Genomic DNA, 21912 nt, shown 5'->3' on the forward strand with positions numbered 1-21912 from the left:
AGGGGGGCGCCTGAGTAAACCAGACTGGACTTGAACAAGTCAGTTCTTGGGATTGTGATTTGGACGTTGGGGTAAGGGTGTGGTATTATGATTATTATTATTAATGATGATGATGATGATGATAATAATGATATTAGCAATGATAATGATGATGATTATGGTGGTAACAACAACAATGATAATGATAATGATAATAATAATAATAATAATGTTCTTCCTTCAGCCCATCAGTGATCCTACCTCTTCCTAACACCCCCCCACACACTGAGAACACTCTTGAGTATCAACTTAATTTAACTCTCTCCATACGAACGGCGAAAGAGACGACGTTAACAGCGTTTCACCCCAATTACCATCATCAAAATATTGCAAGCGGAAGGCTCTTATACTGAAGAGGCGAATGTTGACAAAGAATACTACAATTCTGACGACGGAAGCTAAAGGTTGGGTCATTCAGACACCCACTGGACATCCGAGGGGTCTGTGTAGAGGAGAAGAGAGGACTGGCCGTACTGAGTGAGTTAACAGCGGTCCTTGCGTTCTCTTCTTTAGTTTTCTTCATTTTCAGATTATTGCTGACAAAAATATTCAGCACAAATCATAGCCTACAGCGTTGAATGATGGGTGTTGGCAGTGAGAGATTCATGATTATTTTTCAAAACATCAAGGACATCCTGCTCGGCTTTTGTGTGCAACTTCAAATGGTTAAAAAAAATTGCCTTATGCAATACATTGATAGAAAGTTAGATAGATGAATAAATGGAATAATTAAAACATTTCAAAATAAATAAATCAATGAATGAATTGAAAAAAAACAAAACAAAACAACTCGTAAAGTAAAGACTGAGATAAATAATACATGAATAAATAAATACTTTAGACTAAATAGATAAATGAATACTAGCCAACGATCTACACGGCTGCCGCTTTTTGTTGTTGATGTTGTTGTTGTTGCTTGTGTGTGTGTGTGTGTGTGTGTGTGTGTGTGTGTGTGTGTGTGTGTGTGTGTGTGTGTATGTGTGTGTGTGTATGTGTGCGTGTGTGTGTGTGTGTGTGTGTTTCGGGGTTGGTGGGGTGGGTGGGGGGACGGAGGCGGGCATGAAAAGAAAAAAAAGAGGTGGGCGGGGCCATATTGCGTAAACAGGTGGTGCATCGCTCGCGAAACGATACAGCAGGCAGAATTTCAGCACCGCCACGCTGGGCAAAAAAACCACCCCCAAAAAATCTGATTGGTGCATTCAGTAAGGAGAGGTGTGACGTCACAGCCGGGGGCTGGTTATCGTGTCCAGGGAACAGCTATAAAGCCCAGGCCCCTGTCCCTCTCTGGCAGGAGTCTTCCCATCCACCCTGAAGTCATCTGACGTTCCACAGCCTCCACCAGTCTTTGCTTGCCAGTTCCATCACGACCGTCTTGCTCACATGTGAGTTCCAATACATTCTGTTCTGTTGTGTGTTTTTTTTCTGCTCTTTTCTATTGTCAGTCTATTGTTGCTATTAATTGGCTGACTGCGCTGTATGTAGAACAGTCGTCAGTCGTTTGCAGAATCGTTGAAAATATTTGAAATGAATAGCCTGGTTCGTTTACTTCGTTTTTCTCTGCTGTCGTGTGATTTTAATTAGACTATTGCGACAAGAAAGTCGGTGCGGTCGTAATATTGATGGCAGTCATCATGTGTCATTGACCATTGGGTTCAGTGTCTGCTTAGTCATTGTACTTTTTTTTTCTTATTTTGTGTTGGATGATGGGAGACTGGAAGTGTGCAATAAAACCATCAGAGCTGGATGACAGATTGTCTTGGTACACTTCCATGACATGGGAGAGAGAGAGAGACAGAGAGAGAGAGAGACAGAGAGAGAGAGAGAGTAGATCTCTTGTTGCCCGCAACTTGCCTTTACCCATAGACTGAAGGAGAGGATCGCGTTTCGATGAAGTTCACTCTACAGAGCGCGATCGGTGACCGTGTTTCCACAATCGTACCACACACGAGTATTCCCACGGCAACGCTCAGAAGTTTCGGTTTTAAAAAGGGGCTTCATTGCGTTCGGACAAATCCATATATACACCACATCTGCTGGGCAGATGCCTGACAGCAGCATAACCTAATGCGTGTTAGTGATTTTTCTTAGGTACGTGCGCGCACACAAAACGATGCATGCACGCGCACGGGCACACACGCAACACACACACAGTTGTTATACTCTGAATGTAATAGTATCTTACCCACATGCTTTTCTTTTTACATAATAATAGATGTGTACATGGTGATAAGTGAAGGGTGTGTCAGTTTTTTTGTTGTTGTTGTTGTTTTTTTTGCTGACGGGCATTTTATTTTAAGTGAGCCTAAAGAAAATTTTCTGTTTTGGGTTGAAGCAGATAATAAAGTATTTTGAATTGAATTGAATTGAATTACTAATGTCGAATTTTTTTTTTTTAATCCTTGCAAGTTTCAGTGCGTGTCTGTGTTTTCGTATATCATGTATATTCAGTCTTTGGTTCATGGTTTTGTCATCTTTCCGTTAATCTCATCTTCTGTCCCATTCCAGACAAATTGAAACATGATTTGTTTTTAGTTTTTGTTTGAAATGAGCCGGTAGGTCAGGCAACAAGATCCTGAAACGAATACGTTTAGATAGTGTTAGGGGTATAAGGACACCGACTCTTCCTACTGGAGTGATGGTTTTATGAGACCAAATTTTGAAAAGTATTTTTACTTCTTAAAAAAACACAAACAAAATCTTATAATTGGGGGTTCCTCGATCATTTCGGTATTGAGTAAACCAGAGTCCCACGTTTTTTTGTTTTCTTGCTTTGTTCCATATCACTATATATATATATATATATATATATATATATATATATATATATATATAGTCATTCGGATGAGACGATAAACCGAGGTCCCGTGTGCAGCATGCACTTAGCGCACGTAAAAGAACCCACGGCAACAAAAGGTTTGTTCCTGGCAAAATTCTGTAGAAAAATTCACGTCAATAGGAAAATCAAAGAAAACTGCACGCAGGAAAAATACAAAAAAAAAAAAGAAAAAAAAAAAGGGTGGCGCTGTAGTATAGCGACACGCTCTCCCTGGGGAGAGCAGCCCGAATTTCACACAGAGAAATCTGTTGTGATAAAAAGAAATACAAAATACAAAATACAATATATATATATATATATATATATATATATATATTGTATTTTATATATATATAAGGACAATAAGTTTATTTTTTCTAAGTTTATCCTGCTTCCTTACTAGATTGTTTTCCGCTGTCCATGGATCGTCCAAAAATAGTGCCAATCAAGGATCTGCACTGAACGTTCAAATCGGGTTTCTGTCCTAATCCGTTCTGTGCATGTCCGTTAACAACAACAACCGATTTTATTTATTTATTTTTTGTGGGTAAATTTTCAGTCCAGTGACAGATATTGTGGCCGAACGCAAATCCTTCAGAACCTTTGAAATGAAAATGTAGTTCAAAGTTTTTTTCTTCTTCTTCTTCGTTCGTGGGCTGCACCCCCCCCTCCTCCCCCGCCCCCCTCACGTTCACTCGTACATTACACGAGTGGGCTTTTATGTGTATGACCGTGTAGGCAGCCATGCTCTGTTTTCGGGGCTAAAGTGTTTTCGAAGTCAATACAAATCAACACAGCAGGGATCATTTTATACGTTTAGCTAGTTGCATGTTGATTGGATGTTTTCGCCAATTCATCTGTTTGCCACAATCTAGTCCGGTCTTCATGCAATTACTGATGGTAAATCTTGTTTTAGTTCTGTTTGAAATGCGCGATGATCCAATTTTGTATGTTAAATTCATAAAGGAAATAGGTGCTATTTTTAGATATATTATTTTGTTACCTCTGGGAATATGAACAATGAAACCCCCCATTTCGAAGAAAAATCTTCATGTTTAGATATCTTACAGCAAATGGCCCGAGACGCTTCCAAAACGTTTTGAAAAAAAAATCTTATCAGAATCCATTTGTCAACGGGAATTTTCCATTTTTCGTGCTTTCAAAGCATCACTCGCTTCCACTTAAGCCATGCTTTCTGATGATTGTTTTTATTCATTTGATTACTGGGTCTTACTGACTCACTTGTGTAAACAAAGTAAGTCTATATTTTAACCCAGTGTTCGGTTGTCTGTGTGTGCGTGTGTGTGTGTGTGTGTGACTTTAACATTGTCATTTTCTCTGCAAATACTTTGTCAGTTGACACCAAATTTGGCATAAAAATGGGAAAAATTCAGTTCTTTCCAGTCATCTTGTTTAAAACAATATTGCACCTCTGGGATGGGCACAAAAAAACCTTTGATCTGATATTCTGACACAGCGTGAAAAGCAGTCATTTTCATCATCTTTTATTCAAACAGCAACTTCTTTTGCCAGGCATGGAATTTATATTTCTGGTACATCTCTTTGGTGCAGCTAGTAAAAAAAAAAAGGAAATTAATCTGTAATTAATGCTAGGGGGTTTAATTTGTTTAAAACTGATCTTCCTCATCTTAAACATTAAATGTTGAAGTTATACTCAATACATAAAAAGCTTGTGTGTTTTACTCTCAGTGTACAGGGCTATCAGTATGTTCATTCGCCCTTGTGGTCTTTTTCGGAAAACATTAAAATCAATACTACCAGTGAACTTTACGAGCTATTGGCTGAGCCCTGAAGGTCATGGGCAAACATCAATTGCGTACACATAGTTATACATATTCAAAGCGCGTGCTCATATTCCTCGAGGCCGCGAAGGGCGACATTTTGTTTCAAGTAGTTGACCTGCCCGTTCAATCCAATATTCAATCGACAATACACGATAACATTTGATGGAAAGTTGGAAAAGGAGACCGTTAAATATTCATTCAGAGAAAGATTTGTGAAAGCCTCATCACTAACTGGATTATGCCTCAAACTGCCATAAAAATATCAACAAAATCAATCGGAATCGCCAATTTTTTTTTTTATCAGTTAAAAATAATAAACCATGAGAGTTAATACCCTTGATGCAACGTGAAAATTTCCAGTCTTGACTTTTCTCAAAATTAAGTCCTTTTCACTTTATACGACGTTTAGAAGTACTTGTATCTGGCTCTACATGTTTTTAGTTTAACAAAATACTCAATTTTCATATCAGCTTAAAAACAACAACAACAACAGCAACAACAACAACAACAACAAAACCCAAAAAACAAACAAACAAACCAAAAAACCCCCATAAAACTAGATGGTCATTTACCCCGAGACTGATACCACCAAAGGGCATTAGTCATGTGACTAGCAGACAATGCTTGTTACACACATGGTGTTAGCAACAACGGAAGAGACAGCAACCACTGATGAAGTCAGTCAGCCATCCACCCTCAAAACTGGCCGGTCTGACAACTCTCCACTGGCTCAGCTTCTGCATCAGCGGCAGACTACCCCGGGCCTGCACTACGAAAACGACCCCACACTAGACAACACAGTGTCACGCGCCTTTAACTCTCTCCATACGAACGGCGAAAGAGACGACGTTAATAGCGTTTCACCCCAATAACCACCATCAAAATATTACCAGCGGAAGGCTCTTACACTGAAGAGGTGAATGTTGACAAAGAATACCACAATTCTGACGACGGAAGCTAAAGGTTGGGTCATTGAGACACCCACTGGACATCCGAGGGATCTGTGTAGAGGAGAAGAGAGGACTGGTCGTACTGAGTGAGTTAAAACACAGCCATCCTGAACAACAGATCCTGTCAGCTTGATATCATCTTTATAATCAAGATCAGAACATGTGTGGGTTGAATCAATATTATTCATATCATACATTTAATATAGATCTGAATACTATGACATGTCTTGTGAATTTGAACTTTGATATCGAATTTCTTGCTGTCTCTCTCTCTCTCTCTCTCTCTCTCTCTCTCTCTCCCTCACACACACACACACACACACACACACACACACACACACACACACGCATAGTCTATAGTGACATTACAGTAATACCATTTGTAATATTATGTAGTTTGTGTGCACAAAATAGTTTCAAATGTGGAATGCATTTTCTAAATTTGATGTGTACGACAGAGAGAGGGAGAGAGATTTCAAGAGAAAATTCTTTATTCATGAGGATAATAAATATATGATAAATGAAAGTTGTTTGTTGTGTTGTGTGTGTGTGTGTGTGTGTGTGTGTTAGGCTCTGTAAGAATGATATAATATGACTGATAGCAATAGCAGTCTACACAAATGATTTTAGACTGCTGGGAAACAGACCTTCCCTCGACTGACCCACTCCAGGGGTTTGAACCAATGGCAATAATATTAACTGCCTTGAAAATGTTCAGTATTGTGCAGAATACTTTGGTTTAGTACGTGCTAGTGTGGGGTGTGAGGGAAGTGGGATTTGTTCCAGCATAGTGACATTACTGTAATGCAATTTGTAATATTATGTAGTTTGTGTGCACATGTTTTGATCACAAAATAGGTTCAAATGTGGAATGCATTTACTAAATTAGATGCGCATGAGAGAGAGACAGAGATCACAAGAGAAAATTCTTTATTCATGAGGACAATAGATATATGATAAATGAAAGTTGTTTGTGTTATTCATGTGTGTGTGTGTGTGTGTGTGTGTGTGTGTGTGTGTGTGTGTGTGTGTGTGTGTGTGTGTTAGGCTCTGTAACAATGACATAGTATGAGTGATAGCAATGTACATAACTGATTTTAGACTGCTGGGAAACAGACCTTCCCTCGACTGACCCACTCCAGGGGTTTGAACCAATGGCAATAATATTAACTGCCTTGAAAATGTTCAGTATTGTGCAGAATACTTTGGTTTAGTGCGTGCTAGTGTGGGGTGTGAGGGAAGTGGGATTTGTTCCAGTATAGTGACATTACTGTAATGCAATTTGTAATATTATGTAGTTTGTGTGCACATGTTTTGATCACAAAATAGGTTCAAATGTGGAATGCATTTACTAAATTAGATGCGCATGAGAGAGAGACAGAGATCACAAGAGAAAATTCTTTATTCATGAGGACAATAGATATATGATAAATGAAAGTTGTTTGTGTTATTCATGTGTGTGTGTGTGTGTGTGTGTGTGTGTGTGTGTGTGTGTGTGTGTGTTAGGCTCTGTAACAATGACATAGTATGAGTGATAGCAATGTACATAACTGATTTTAGACTGCTGGGAAACAGACCTTGGCCTGACTGATCCATTCCAGGGGTTTGAACCAATGGCAATAATATTAATTGCCTTGAAAATGTTCAGTATTTTGCAGACTACTTTGGTGTAGTAGGTGCTAGTGTGGGGTGGGAAAGAAGTGGGATTTGTTCCAGTATAGTGACATTACTGTAATACAATTTGTGTACACATGTTTTGAACACAAAATAGTTTCATATGTGAAATGTATTTACTGAATTAGAGGTGCATGAGAGAGAGAGAGAGAGAGAGAGAGAGAGAGAGAGAGAGAGAGATTACAAGAAAAAAATCTTTATACATGAGGAAACATAGATATTTCTTAATGAAAAGAGTTGTTGTGTTCACGTGAGTGTATCTGTCTGTCTGTCTGTCTGTCTCTCTCTCTCTCTCTCTCTCTCTCTCTCTCTCTGTGTTAGCTACTTTCGCGTTCTCTTCAAATTGGTTCTATTGTTGTCTTGTACTGACCCTGATGTTGTGCGAAATTTGTCTCTGTTTTTCTACAAAGCATTTAGATACAGGGAAATTCTCACTTCTTAATGTTCCTGATATATCCATAGCTGCATTGTTTTGATCTGTATGTCTTAAATGATATGATTATTGTCGGTTCACTTTCCCCTTCATGAGGGGCCTAGGCCTAAAATGAATAAACCATCTGAATCTGAATATGTGTGTGTGTGTGTGTGTGTGTGTGTGTGTGTGTGTGTGTGTGTGTGTGTGTGTGTGAGGTTCTGTAACAATAATATAGTACCACTGATAGCAGTTTACATAACTGATTTCAGACTGCTGGGAAACAGACCCCGGCCTGACTGATCTATTCCAGGGGGTTGAACCATCTTGTGTATGGAATGTAACTAAACTTTATTTCTGAAACGAAGTTGAATCCTTTTTCACTTAAACAAAAAGCAAATTTGAGTTTGAACAATCATTTGAAACAAATAGGCCTGCACATTGTTAATATCTGGGTGTGTTTTTTTTACACTGTATTACACCTTTTCTCAAGAATTATAATCTTATAATTATGTAATTAACAGTTTTTGTTTTTCATACATAGTAAAAAGCTCACTGTTCAGTTACATCTTATGTATTTATATAAATCTATAAAATGTAACTGAACTATATTTATCATTTGAATTTTGACTTTCATGTTGTGAGCATGTAATGCAGCCGCATACTCAAATAGTGTATGTATGACTTTGAAGTTTACACCAGAAAAATAGTGACTTAAAAAAAAAAAGGTCTAGATCATGAAGTGATTATATATATATAATATTATATATATATATATATATATATATAGAGAGAGAGAGAGAGAGAGAGATAGATAGATAGATATAGGGTCTTACTGAATCAGGGTTATCACAAAAATCTGTGATGAAAATGTGTTGTGAATGTCATTTTTTTTAATACTAATTGTAATCATAAAGCAGTCAGGCACATTGTTAATACCCATATTGAGTTTTTTCACGTTGTATTCATTGTTTTCTCTATGATTAAGCTCATAATGCATTACGTAATAGTTTAACAAAAAGTTCAGTTACATGTTATATATTTATACATGAATTTAACTTTATTACCTATCTTGTGTGTGTCTGTGTATGTTGGTCACACTTAGGTGCATTTCCTCTTTCATTTAAACAAAAGCAGGTGTGAGTTAGAAATGATTCTTTTCCTGTGTGACTTTAATTTTGAAAAAAAAGTGAAAAAAAGAAGAAAAAAAAGAAGATAAACAATGTGAAATCCACCACAACTTTGTGTGGTCTATATTTTTATGTTGGGAGGTGCACATGATTTTTGTTTTGCAACAGATTTTGTGTGTGTTTTGATTCAATTGTTGTAGTAAGTGCGTGTCACAAGTGAGTCTTGAAGGCCTTGCCTCTCTTCTTTTATGATTATGAATTTGACAGTTCTCAATGTTTCGATTCTTACATATTTTTCAGAGAAAACTTATTATTTGAGATGATCCAGTGATCATGTATTATTTCGTCGTTTTTAGTTACTATTTCGTCATTTGTTTGCTAAAAGTGTGCTTGTGTGTGTGTGTGTGTGTGTGTGTGTGTGTGTGTGTGTGTGTGTGTTTACTGCAAAAGTACTCGCATTTTTCTCAGTCTCATCTACCCATCGTGCTTTTGATCGCAAAAGGACACCTTTCATTTTCTTGGCGCGAATTCTTATTCTGAATTTCAGTGCCTTACTACTTCTTTTTCTCAGTTCTCGTCTACCCAACCCCTCCTCGCCATTGTCAGTAAATAAACAAAAGAAAAAAAAAGGGAGCACTTGCCTATTACATGTTATTTTCCAGATTGAAGCTACGATTTCCAGACCCAACAGTCACTCTGCAATGAAAGTCATGTTCACAATTTGCAGATCCAGTTTTCACTGTCCAATGAGAACCGTGTTCACAATTTGCAGATCCACCTTTCACTGTCCAATGAGAACCGTGTTTACAATTTGCAGATCCAGCTTTCACTGTCCAATGAGAATCGTGTTTACAATTTGCAGATCCAGCTTTCACTGTCCAATGAGAATCGTGTTTACCATTTGCAGATCCACCTTTCACTGTCCAATGAAAACCGTGTTTACCATTTGCAGATCCAGTTTGCAGTGGTAATTATAATCGTGTTTACAATTTCCAGATCCAGTCGTAAGCGAAGTGGTTTGATCCAGACAAGATGGCCATCTCTTTGTCCATTGTCTCTGCCTTTGTGCTTGTCGCCTTGGTGACCTTCACCCCTGCTGGTGAGTAGAAGCTGCTGTCGAGGACGACTGCACTGTAGTCAGAGTGGTACCCACATGCTTTCAATAAAAAGACAGTTTGGTACTATTTCTCTGAATCATTTTGCGTGCTTTATAAATAAAAAAAAGGCAGCTTGGTATCATTTTCCTAAATCGTTTAATTCTCAGGTTCATTCAGCCTGTTAGAATGGTGCAGAAATTTGGAGTCTTGGTATAATATGCCACAGTAAACAAAAAAAGAAAAAAAAGAAGAAAAAAAAAGAAGTCAACATATATGTAATTGCTAATTAGAAAATTATAGGAATGGAAATGCTAACGAGCGCCCAATATAAAGGAACTAGCAGATACCCAATCTACATTATATCTACAATAAGTTGTATTCGTCACTGGTTAAGTTAACGAAGATGGATAATCATAGATTACCATACAAAGCCTATATAGTAATTTCATTCAAATGCGACAGATTATTTCATAATGGACTTGGGTGTCAAATGTCTGTTTTCAAGATAAGATAAATTTAAGTGTCAAATGTCTTTCAAGATAGATAAATTTAAGTGTCAAATGTCTATTTTCAAGATAAGATAAATTCAGGTGTCAAATGTCTTTCAAGATGAGATAAATTTAAGTGTCAAATGTCTATTTTCAAGATAAGATAAATTCAGGTGTCAAATGTCTTTCAAGATGAGATAAATTTAAGTGTCAAATGTCTATTTTCAAGATAAGATAAATTCAGGTGTCAAATGTCTTTCAAGATTAGATAAATTTAAGTGTCAAATGTCTATTTTCAAGATAAGATAAATTTAGGTGTCAAATGTCTTTCAAGATAAGATAAATTCAGGTGTCAAATGTCTTTCAAGATTAGATAAATTTAAGTGTCAAATGTCTATTTTCAAGATAAGATAAATTTAGGTGTCAAATGTCTGTTTTCAAGATGTAACGGCAGACAATATCAGACAAAAATGAAACTAAGCTTTACAAGAAAATGGTAATCAGAATTGACATTGGGCATCTCTCGGTTGTTTATACCCATCTTTCTCTGGTCAGAGACTGATTCAGGTTCAGATATTTTATTCATCTAAGGCCTTAGCCCCTTATGAAGAGGGGCCACAACATTACTGTATAATCAAACCTAGAATTAGACAAGAACCACAAGTCCTTTGAAAAAAAAAAGAAGAAAAACAACACAGAAATGAAGCCACAATAGTCTCACTTAACTGAAATGCTGTATGAAGACACAATGCTGAATTTCGAATGATGCTTTCATCATTAGATGTCATCAGTAGACCCAGACGGAACAAGCATGGCTCTGCACGATACTTCTTTGGTATGAACTTCAACACAAAGATCATTCAGCACTCACTCACTCACTCTCCCTCATTCCCTCGACCGCTGGGGTCGTTGGTGGGTACATGAGGAAGATGTCATAGCTCGCCACGCCGTTCTGTCGGCAGCTGGCGTGAGGAAGATCTGGCATCGTCATTTTGGTCCATTCCTTGACGTTGTCGGACCAGCTCTTTCTCTGCCGCCCCCGTCTGCGCCATTCAGCACAGGGCAGATCAAAGCAAAGTGGACATCATCTTCAATTGAAACTTCGCTCACTTGACATAGTGGATAAGATTTTTTTTTATATATATGCTTTTAGCGATATGGTTAGAGAGAGAGAGAGAGAGAGAGAGAGGGTGGGGGTGCAGGTGGGGGACAAAGTTCCATGCGTTCTCCTGAAGCAAATACTGTGTGGTGCTTGTCCGTTGGCAGACAGTGCCACGTGTGAGATCCTGAAGAACGGCGCGCTGACCATGTTCAGTGGTGACCAACACACTGTGGCGCTGCCCTGCAGATACCAGCTGGCGGACTTCACCTGTGGCGACTACACCATCAAGGTCATAATTGTAGCGTGTCTGTGTGTCTGTGTCCACTTTACACACATCACACCACTCCCCAACAGTATCTGCGATGGCTGAACAATTCAATCTCTGAATGGCTCTCTCTCTCTCCTGGGTGAATCGCGCGCGTGCGCACGCGCGCACACACACACGCACACACACACACACACACACACATATATATATATACATATATGTGTGTGTATATATATATGAATATTTAAATATATATTAATATACATATATATGTGCATAATGTGTATATGTGTTCATATATATATATATATATATATATATATATATATATATATATATATGTGTGTGTGTGTGTGTGTGTGTGTGTATTGACCGTGTTTGATACACACACACACACACACACACACACACACACACACACACACATATATATATATATGTGTGTGTGTGTGTGTGTGTGTTTATATATATATATATATATATATATATATATATATATATATATATATATATATAAACAGCCACCTGTTCCTCCAAAAGGAAGGTAAGTACATAATGTGTCGATAAACTGACATTTCCTCTTCGTGTAAGGTGGTACTGCTCTCTCTCTCTTTATTCAAAGTGGTACTGCTCTCTCTCTCTTTATTCAAAGTGGTACTGCTCTCTCTCTTTATTCAAAGTGGTACTGCTCTTTATTCAAAGTGGTACTGCTCTCTCTCTCTTTATTCAAAGTGGTACTGCTCTCTCTCTTTATTCAAAGTGGTACTGCTCTCTCTCTCTTTATTCAAAGTGGTACTGCTCTCTCTCTCTTTATTCAAAGTGGTACTGCTCTCTCTCTCTCTTTATTCAAAGTGGTACTGCTTAGCTTCAGTTGACAACCAGGAGCAAGTACCACGCCCGAACCGAAGAGAATTATTTCAAAATATCGAAACAGCTGTCGCATGTTGTGCAACAATGGCTTATCTTCCCTTTGAAAAAAACAAAACAAAACAAACAACCCCCCCCCCCAAAAAAAAAAGAAAAAAAAAAAAAAAAAAAAAAAAAACCCAACCAAAAACAAACTGGTGACGTAGTATTGATATGTGTTCACGCATGAATGTGCTTTTTTTTTTATCTTCAGTTTAACGTCTATTCACTATAAGTGTTTTTAGACGGAAAGGAGTAAAGAAGTGGATAAAGGAAAGGGAATGCATGTGAATATTAGTGTAACAAAGTATTCATGTTATGTATCAGAGGAAAAGTATATTATAAGAAAAAGGTCTAAAGAGATTGTGGTGTGTATTGAATGAGGTGTCATGGGAAGGAGAATATGTATATGCATGTTTATATGTATATGTGAATGTGCTTGTGCTTGTGTGTGTGTATGCGCGCACACACACACACACATTTTATTTCTGTACGCATCCCATGTCATTGTTGTTTAGGTGGAGGCTGAAAGCTCGTTGGATGGAACAGACCAGTACTCCCCAGAATCAGTGTCCATTACACTGACCCAACAAACTGGCAATAAGCCAATGGATCGGCTCGCACAACACTGGTCTTCTGGAACAGGTAAATGCCACCGTTCAGTAGGGATTCGGTTACCTGTGTCTAAAAGCCGTCAGGTCTGTGGCCATGGTCAGAACTGAGCGGCTTGTCAATGTTCGCTTCTGGACTTGCCGTTGTCAGGCGGGCTGAACATGGGATTTGAGTTCTCAAACATGTCTTTGTATTTGTATTTGTATTTCTTTTTATCACAACAGATTTCTCTTTGTGAAATTCGAGGCTGCTCTCCCAAGGGAGAGCGCGTCACTACACTACAGCCCCACCTTTTTTCCTTTTTTTTTTTGTATTTTTTCCTGCGTGCAGTTTTATTTGTTTTCTTATCGCAGTGGGTTTTTCTACAAAATTTTGCCAGGAACAACCCTCTTGTTGCCGTGGGTTCTTTTACGTGCGCTAAGTGCATGCTGCACACGGGACCTCGGTTTATCGTCTCTCATCCGAATGACTAGCGTCCAGACCACCACTCAAAGTCTAGTGGAAGGGGAGAAAATATAGACGGCTGGACCGTGATTCGAACCAGTGCGCTCATTCTATCGCACCCGGGGCGGGTGAGGGGTGGAGCTGAAATGAATTGGGAATAAGTCCCAATCTTCTTCTTCGTTCGTTGCTGCAACTCGTATACTCGTATATATAATATACACTAGTGGGCTTTCACGTGTATGACCGTTTTTACCCCGCCATGTAGGCAGCCATACCCCCGTTTTCGGGGGTAATAAGTCCCAATAAGGATTGATCGGTCGTTTATTTATTTATAGTCTGATCATCTAAGATGCTTAGGAAGTTAACTAATTGATTGGTTTGATTTTTTTTCTTTATCGTCAATGGATGATTGATCGATTGTGAATTAACTGCATCACGTACCTTTGTCTTCAGTTTTACGTCGTTCCACTTCAAGGGTGTGGGGGGCAAGGGAGGGTGGGGGCCGGGGAGGGGGGGGGAGAGAAGGAAGTGGAGGAGAGGTAAAGGAATAAATGCATGTATGCCAGCACATGTGCATGTTTTTGTGCATACCACATGTGTGCATATGAGAGAGAGAGAGAGAGAGAGAGAGAGAGAGAGAGAGAGAGAGAGAAACTCTCAGAACTCAGAACTGTTTTAACTCTCTCCATACGAACGGCGAAAGAGACAACGTTAATCCCAATTACCATCATCAAAATATTGCAAGCGGAACGGTCTTATACTGAAGAGGTGAATGTTGACAAAGAATACCACAGTTCTGACGACGGAAGCTAAAGGTTGGGTCATTCAGACACCCACTGGACATCCGAGGGGTCTGTAGAGGAGAAGAGAGGACTGGCCGTACTGAGTGAGTTAATGCCAATAGCTTATAAGCCCTAATGACATGGGGGTACAATCAAAACAACAACAAAATAGTTCTAAAAAACAGATGGAACGACTATTCAAGACATACCATTTTTTAAATCCATTGATAAGGAATCTACATAATTTCGACCATCCAGTTTACGAAGTCAGTTCGCGATGTTTTTTCTTCGAAAATTATATGATTCGGCAGTATACTTTGCCAGAGACTGGATTGAATTTTCCTCATGTATGTTAAGTACACTGCACAGATCTTCATTCTTTGCAGAACATGTTTTAAAGACAGTACATTTTTCACGAATATCAGCGTACGCTTTGCAATGAAACACACACACACACACACACACACACACACACAGAGAAAATTTCCAGTTAACGCAAATTTGAATAACAGAGTTTAAGAACTTTCTCCAGTGTTCATCTTGTATGTACTTTTGACAATTTCAAGGCATTATTTGGTACTCGATATGAAAGTTTGCTGCACAGACATTTGTTAAGAGTTGTTTGATGTCTCGTATTTTTTTCTTTCTCCCCATCATTTCGCTAACAGTCCACAACTTTGTTTTTATTTCTTGGTTGCCGTTTTCACACGTATGTCATTCGTACACGCGCGAAAGTTTACACACGTGTGTGTGTGTGTGTGTGTGTGTGTGTGTGTGTGTGTGTGTGTGTGTGTGTGTGTGTGTGCGTGTGTGTGTGTGTGTGCGCGCGCGCGCGTGTGTGTGTGTGTACAGCAACAAGCCTGGGCAGTTCAGGTCAACGACATTTCCCTTGATCAAGCGAACTATGACTCGGGTACCCAATCGGCTGTGCTGAAGAAGAATGGCATCTTTGAAATCACCTTCTCCTACGGCCAATCGGGTGACGGCGTGAAGATCACGTGCTCTGCCAGCACCAAAGATTTCACTGCCGGCACATATCCTACCTCCATGTGTGGTATATGGAAGCTTTGTCTCTTTAGATCGATTAAAAAAAAAAAAAAATTTCTTTACTGGGTGTAGTTGGAAGATGAAAGTCATCCAAGGAGTCCCCAAGTCAGCAGCAGTTGTAAGATGAGATGGGCATGTCATTGCATTTATTATTATTTGTTTGTTTGTTTTTTGATTGACTTTCTTGGGTCGACCACCGTTTTATTATGTATATATATATAAATTCATTATGACATTCAGAATAGATGGGAAAAAATGTGAACATAAACAATAACAGATGTAAGTGATTATGTTTATATATATATATATATATATATATATATATATATATAAATATGTATGTATGAATGTATATATAGTTCATTACACAATCAAACACATGAATCATTTTATGGTTTTTAGTGACAATATATAAAGTCACAGACCCAAACACATACACAGAAACATAAGCACATGCACACACGCACACACACGTTTTGCTATGTTATTCATCTTTATGCTGAGCGCAGAGCTGCAGTCATTTCTAGCCCAGCCATGTTACCATTGTCTTCTACGTCCGCTGACACCCCCCCCCCCCCCCCCATCGCTGTATCTTCATACCATAACAAAAACAGTGATGTTTGTGGGGCTGTTTGACAGGGGACCTGACCAAGGGAACAGTGTCAGCACGAAAAACGGTCCTTTTCGGATCTGCTAGCGACGAGCCCCGAACTATCCTGTACGACATCCTTAATGACAACAGCATCACGCAAAGGTCTGTCCTGGACAATGATAATGATAAGAATAATGCTAGTATTTATATAGCGCTGAATCTTGTTGCAGAGACAAATATCTAAGCGCTTTCACACCAGTCATTCACACGCATGCATAAATCTAAAAACTGAAGAAGAAACTGAAGACAAGGAAGATGCAAGGAAGGGAGGCTATCTTGTGAAGAGGTGGGTTTTAATTAAGGCCAGACTTGAAACAGCTGAGTGCGGAGATCTGACGAAGCGAAAGAGGAAGTTCAATCCAAATGCAAGGTCAACACACACACACACACACACACACACACACACACACACACAAAATGACCCAGCTCCTTTACTTAACGGAGTCTCTCAAAATCCTCGATTATAACTGAAAACTGCTGTTTTCATCGATTCATTAAAAATCCTAGAATATAATTGGACACAACTGTTTTTTTTAATTGAATAATGAAAAATTCTCGATTATGATAGAACTTCGCTGTTTTCACTGAATCTTTAAAATCCTCGAATATGTAAATAAACACCGCTGTTTTAACCGAATCTTTCATATCCTTGAATACAGCTGAACATCACTATTTTAACTGAATTCGTAAATCTTTAGTTAGTGTGTGTGTGTGTGTGTGTGTGTGTGTGTGTGTGTGTGTGTGTGTGTTTCCGTGCGTGCGTGCGTGTGTGTGTGTGTGTGTGTGTGTGTGTGTGTGTGTTGATAGAGTTTGTTTACACACACGTCCAATATCAAAAGAAAATGTTGCAAAAAATAAGAGAAAGAAATCTAAACGTGTGGTCGGATGACAGTTAATCTAATCATATTAAAAACAATAATAGTAATAATTGTATTAATATATGCGGGTAAGACGCGCTGTTGCAAAACTAGAATCTGTGTGTGTGTGTGTGTGTGTGTGTGTGTGTGAGCCCGAGCGCACTCTCGCACGTGCTCTCCTTTTTTCTGATTGGACTATGAATGGGGGGGGGGGGGGGGGGGTTGGGGTTGGGTAAGGGGTGCATTTGGCTAAAATTTGAATGAAAACGGTTTGATTGAATCCGCAACTGATTGTTTGAGAAATGGCGTAAGCCATCCGAATTCCAAAATGCATGCTGCCTCTCTCCTTGTCATGCTTGATATATATATATATATATATATATATATATATATATATATATATGTGTGTGTGTGTGTGTGTGTGTGTGTGTGTGTGTGTGTGTGTGTTCGTTCGTTCGTTCTTTAGTTTAACGTCTTTTCACTGTAAGTGATATTAGACGAGGGAAGGAAAAAAATCGAGTGGGAGGAGGGGGAAGGGGGGGGGGAGATTACTGTGTACGCATACGAGTAAGTGAAAGTGTGTGTGTGTGTGTATGTGTGTGTGTGTGTGTGTGTGTGTGTGTGTGTGTGTGTGTGTGTGTGTGTGTGAAAATTATTGATTTAAGTTTTGTTTAAAAAATAAACAAAAAAACATAACGTGTGTGTGTGTGTGTGGGTGTGTGTGTGTGTGCGCGCGTGTGTGTGTGTGTGTGTGTGTGTGTGTGTGCCTCCCTCCAAAACAGCGGACAGTGCCAGACCATCGCCGCTGATTTCCAGGCATCCACCCCGAACCAGAAAAAGGACGTTGCCCGTTACTGCGGTCCCATCTTCACCGCTCCGCCTCTGCCAGCCAGTCAGCCCTCCGCTGTCACCAACTTCCAGAGCTGCATGTCGACTTACATCAACAATAACGTTGCCTAAAGCAAGGCGCTCATCGAGGCTTTGATGGAGAACCAAATACAAATTGATGTTTAACTGACAACAAAACAAAAGCGAAAGGGGGTGGTGGTGTGGGCTAACGAGATTGAAACCTATCGGTACTTGTAAGGAGTTGCTTGCTTTTTTTTTCTTCCCCTGTTGCAAATTGGACTGGGAAGGCAAAAATTAGAGTTAAGGAGGAGGAAGAGCTGGAGGAGAGAGAAAGGGAGGGGGGGAGAGGGGGGGGAATGGGGTGGGGGGGGGGGGGGTGGGGGGGGGTGGGGGGGGGAGGAGCAGCTAGGAGAGGCAGAAGGTCAGTGGAGGTGTTGGCAGATGTGGATGAGGTGTGGGAGAAGGTGTTTTTTTTTTTTTTTTTTGGGGTTTTTTTTCTGGAAGGTCCGTTTCCCTGTTTCACATCCCACACTCCCGTCTGTCTCTCTCTCTTTTTCTCTTTCTCTCTCTCAAACTCTGTCTCTCCTCTTCTCTCTCTCTCTCTCTCTCTCACTCACTCTCTCTTCTCTCTCTGACTCTCAATCTTCCCCCCTCTCTCTCTCTCTCTTCTCTCTTTCTCTCTCTTCTCTCTCTATCTCTTCTCTCTATCAGTCTCTCTCTCTCTCTCTCTCTCTCTCTCTCTCTCTCTCTCTCTCTTCCCTCTCTCAGTTTTTTTCCCTCTCTCTATTTATTCTTTCTTCTTTTGTTCGATTTTCTTTCTTATTTTCTCTTCTTTTTTTTTATTTTTTTTTATTTCTCGGTACAATTTGTGATGTGTTTCTTTTGTTAGGAAAAGAGTTAGTTTTTTTCCCCCTATTTTTTTTAAATAACTTTTCCCTTCATCAATTTGTTCTCATCATTGTTCTCTTTTCTTTGTTCCCATCGTTCTTTTCCTACCTTCCCTCCTTCCCCCCATTTTTTTATTTTTATTTTTTAGTTGATTTTGATATTTAAAAAAAAAAGCAAGTTCCATTCAGATTTAATATTCAGGAGAACAATAGTAATAATGCAAAGAAGCGAGATTCCAGCTACATTCATGATTTGGATGGAAGACCCATAATTTTTCGGCACCTTTTTGACTTTCAATTGGATCAGATATCAACGGCATTTTATTACGAGAATGAAAAAAAAAAGAAAAAAGAAAAGAAAAGAAAGATCTCATTTTCTTTCTTGAACTGGATCAAGCAACAGCAATAACAAATTAATGCATAATTCCAGTGACGTATCCAGAACTGTAAACGTGAGAATGCCCAACCCCTTTCGCTTTGTTTTCACGTACCTTATTTAGCAAACTGTAGTTGGTGATTAATCACTGTCCTTGTAATGTGCTTAGAGCTTTTTATGTTTAATTCTCATTTATTTTACTGCTTTGAGCAATTTTGCTTTTGAATTATTAGGTTGTTCCACGTAGGTTGAATGAAACATAATATCTGTGAACTGTACTTGAGGGATTACGTTACATTTGTTCGGGATTTTGGACTGATCATCGATGTTGTTATCAAATGACCTTGAAAAAGTTCAAGGTCATAGTGGGATTATAGTTTCCTCATGTGTACAAAATCAGAATTTTTTTTTTAGCTCGAAAAAAAAAAAAAAAAAATCCCCTACCACTTTCAGAACCGTCGCCGGGAACGTGTGTAGACTTTCAAACTCGATCCAACAAAAATGATCGGTGTGACCTTTATCTGGACTGAAGGTCAGCAGCCAATGGAACCGTTTTTAGTTAACTTTTGAGTTCCTGCCCGTTCGATTGTTTCACTGTCATTTGTGAAACTAGCCAAACAGATAAAAGTATAACTGAGTTTCTCAGAGACTCGTCTATTCCTGGACGACCTTGACTTTGGTCAAAAAGTTCCCGAAATCTTGACCACGCAACATGCAGTTCACAGCAAGGGGAGGTCCCCTGTCTCGACAAAGAACCGTTTCTGACAAAAGTATTCAAGATAATTTCAAAACCGAGATGAAATTATTGAAATCTATTTAAGCTTTCCTATAGCGGTAGATTTGTTTTTACCACCGTCGCTTCCGTATTTTTCCTTATGTCGTGTAAGTCTCTTTTTTTTCTTTTCTTTTTTTTTCATACAAAACAGAACATAGGACACATAAAGAAATACATACATCTATCCATACGCCTGTTCGTACATCCATCTATACAAAAATATATGCGAATCTACACACACACACACACACACACACACACACACACACACACACACACACACACACACACACACTCACTCACTCACTCTACTGCACGACATTAACTCAAAATAATATTGTAGGACATTATATTAAACAACAAGCCATTATTTTGCTCTGAATATGCATTTCATATATTCCTACAGCAATACAGCATTTTTAGTGTGTAATGTTCCAGGCATAAACGGTTGGTTTTTTTTTTCAATTCTTAGTATGCTCCATTATTATATGTTTGTGTTGTGATGCTGCATTGTTTGTTATTTTCTTGATACGAGTTAAACAGATGTGTTTATGTGCACCTTAGCACCAGTTTTACCAGCAGAGCAGCAATGGCAAGTATGAAAAAAAAAACAACTAAAAAATAAGCAACGAACAAAAGTCTATTTTTCGTAATTTTGAACCCCACCCCCCAAAAAAGTAATTGGGACTGCGTATGACTCAATAGAGGTGAAGTCTCAGTGTGTTTCGTTGAAGATAACTTTATTTTATTTTTATTTTTAAGAAGATGTCTCCAAAGCATTCTTCTTTCAAATGGGGGAATATTGATTTACATTATGATAATATTAAAGAACTTTTGTTCTTTTCGTAAGCAAATAGGATTAACTCTCTCCATACGAACGGCGAAAGAATCGACGTTAACAGCGTTTCACCCCAATTACCATCATCAAAATATTGCAAGCGGAAGGCTCTTATACTGAAGAGGTGAATGTTAACAAAGAATACCACAATTCTGACGAGGGAAGCTAAAAGTTGGGTCATTTAGACACCCACAGGACATCCGAAGGGTCTGTGTAGAGGAGAAGAGAGGACTGGCCGTACTGAGTGAGTTAAAGTTACGCTTTCAAGAGAGTGAGAAAGGAGTGTCATTTTTAAGGCCCACACTTTGGGTAAAACGTACAGCTCTCTCTGGAAGGAAACAACAGGAAATAAACATTGACAGTGTACATGTTGCCGCAGGGATTCCCATGTAGTCAGGAAATTCCAGAATTTTCAAAACCGGTCATGAAATAGGTGACCCGGTGCCAGTCAATACATGATTTGACAGAAAATGTCAGGATGGTCATGACTTTTCCTGAAGATGCATGGCAGAGATAGGCAGGCAGGCAGTCTAGGCATGGATATCCAAAACAATTGAAAATCCGTACAAAGTATGTATTTTACTTTTCTTTTTTGTTCTCTCCCCTTTTCTAACATACAGTTTGAATTTTCTGAATTTACTAGTTATCACTTGTCTGTAGTGATGCTGCTTTCAATAAAATGTTCGGTTTGAAAACCGCTGACCGTTTGTTTGGGTTTTGTTGTTGTTGTTGTTGTTGTTGTCCGGAAAACCAGACTGAGATCTGCGAGATGTGTTGACGAAGATGTGTGAGAGAAAAGAGGGGGAGGGTGTGGCCCGTACCCCTCCACCCCTCCCCACCACACCGCTCTCCTGCGTCCCCCACCCCCACCCTTCCACCACTACCCCTTCCATCCCCCTTCTCTCTCTCTCTCTCTCTCTCTCTCTCTCTCTCTTTCTCGTTTCCTCTTCCAGCCCGAGCTACACAGTTCGTTCCCAAGTGACCGCTTCGTTTCTTACTTTTCTTTTCTACCTTTCTTTCTTTCTTTCTTATTTACTTTTCCTATATCTCATGGAACCCGACCAAACTCCATTAAACTCCACTTACTATTTTCTGAATTAAAAAGGA

General features: G+C 39.1%; 1 protein-coding gene and 1 long non-coding RNA gene across 2 annotated transcripts; both read left to right on the forward strand.

Annotated features, from left to right (window-relative positions):
* The first annotated feature begins 1311 nt into the window (after positions 1 to 1311).
* On the forward strand, positions 1312 to 15512 carry LOC143289940 (uncharacterized). Its single transcript, XM_076599202.1, has 5 exons — positions 1312 to 1421; positions 9822 to 9924; positions 11677 to 11801; positions 13205 to 13331; positions 15377 to 15512. The coding sequence occupies exons 2-5, from the start codon at positions 9858 to 9860 to the stop codon at positions 15415 to 15417; spliced, it is 360 nt and encodes a 119-aa protein (XP_076455317.1). The 5' UTR covers positions 1312 to 1421; positions 9822 to 9857; the 3' UTR covers positions 15418 to 15512.
* Positions 15414 to 21512, forward strand: LOC143289941 (uncharacterized). The gene is made up of 3 exons (XR_013056298.1): positions 15414 to 15578; positions 16211 to 16325; positions 17863 to 21512. It is a non-coding gene; the product is annotated as an uncharacterized LOC143289941 (long non-coding RNA).
* Positions 21513 to 21912: the final 400 nt, after the last annotated feature.

The sequence above is a fragment of the Babylonia areolata genome, chromosome 14 (assembly GCF_041734735.1).
Source record: "Babylonia areolata isolate BAREFJ2019XMU chromosome 14, ASM4173473v1, whole genome shotgun sequence".
Lineage (NCBI taxonomy): Eukaryota > Metazoa > Mollusca > Gastropoda > Neogastropoda > Buccinidae > Babylonia > Babylonia areolata.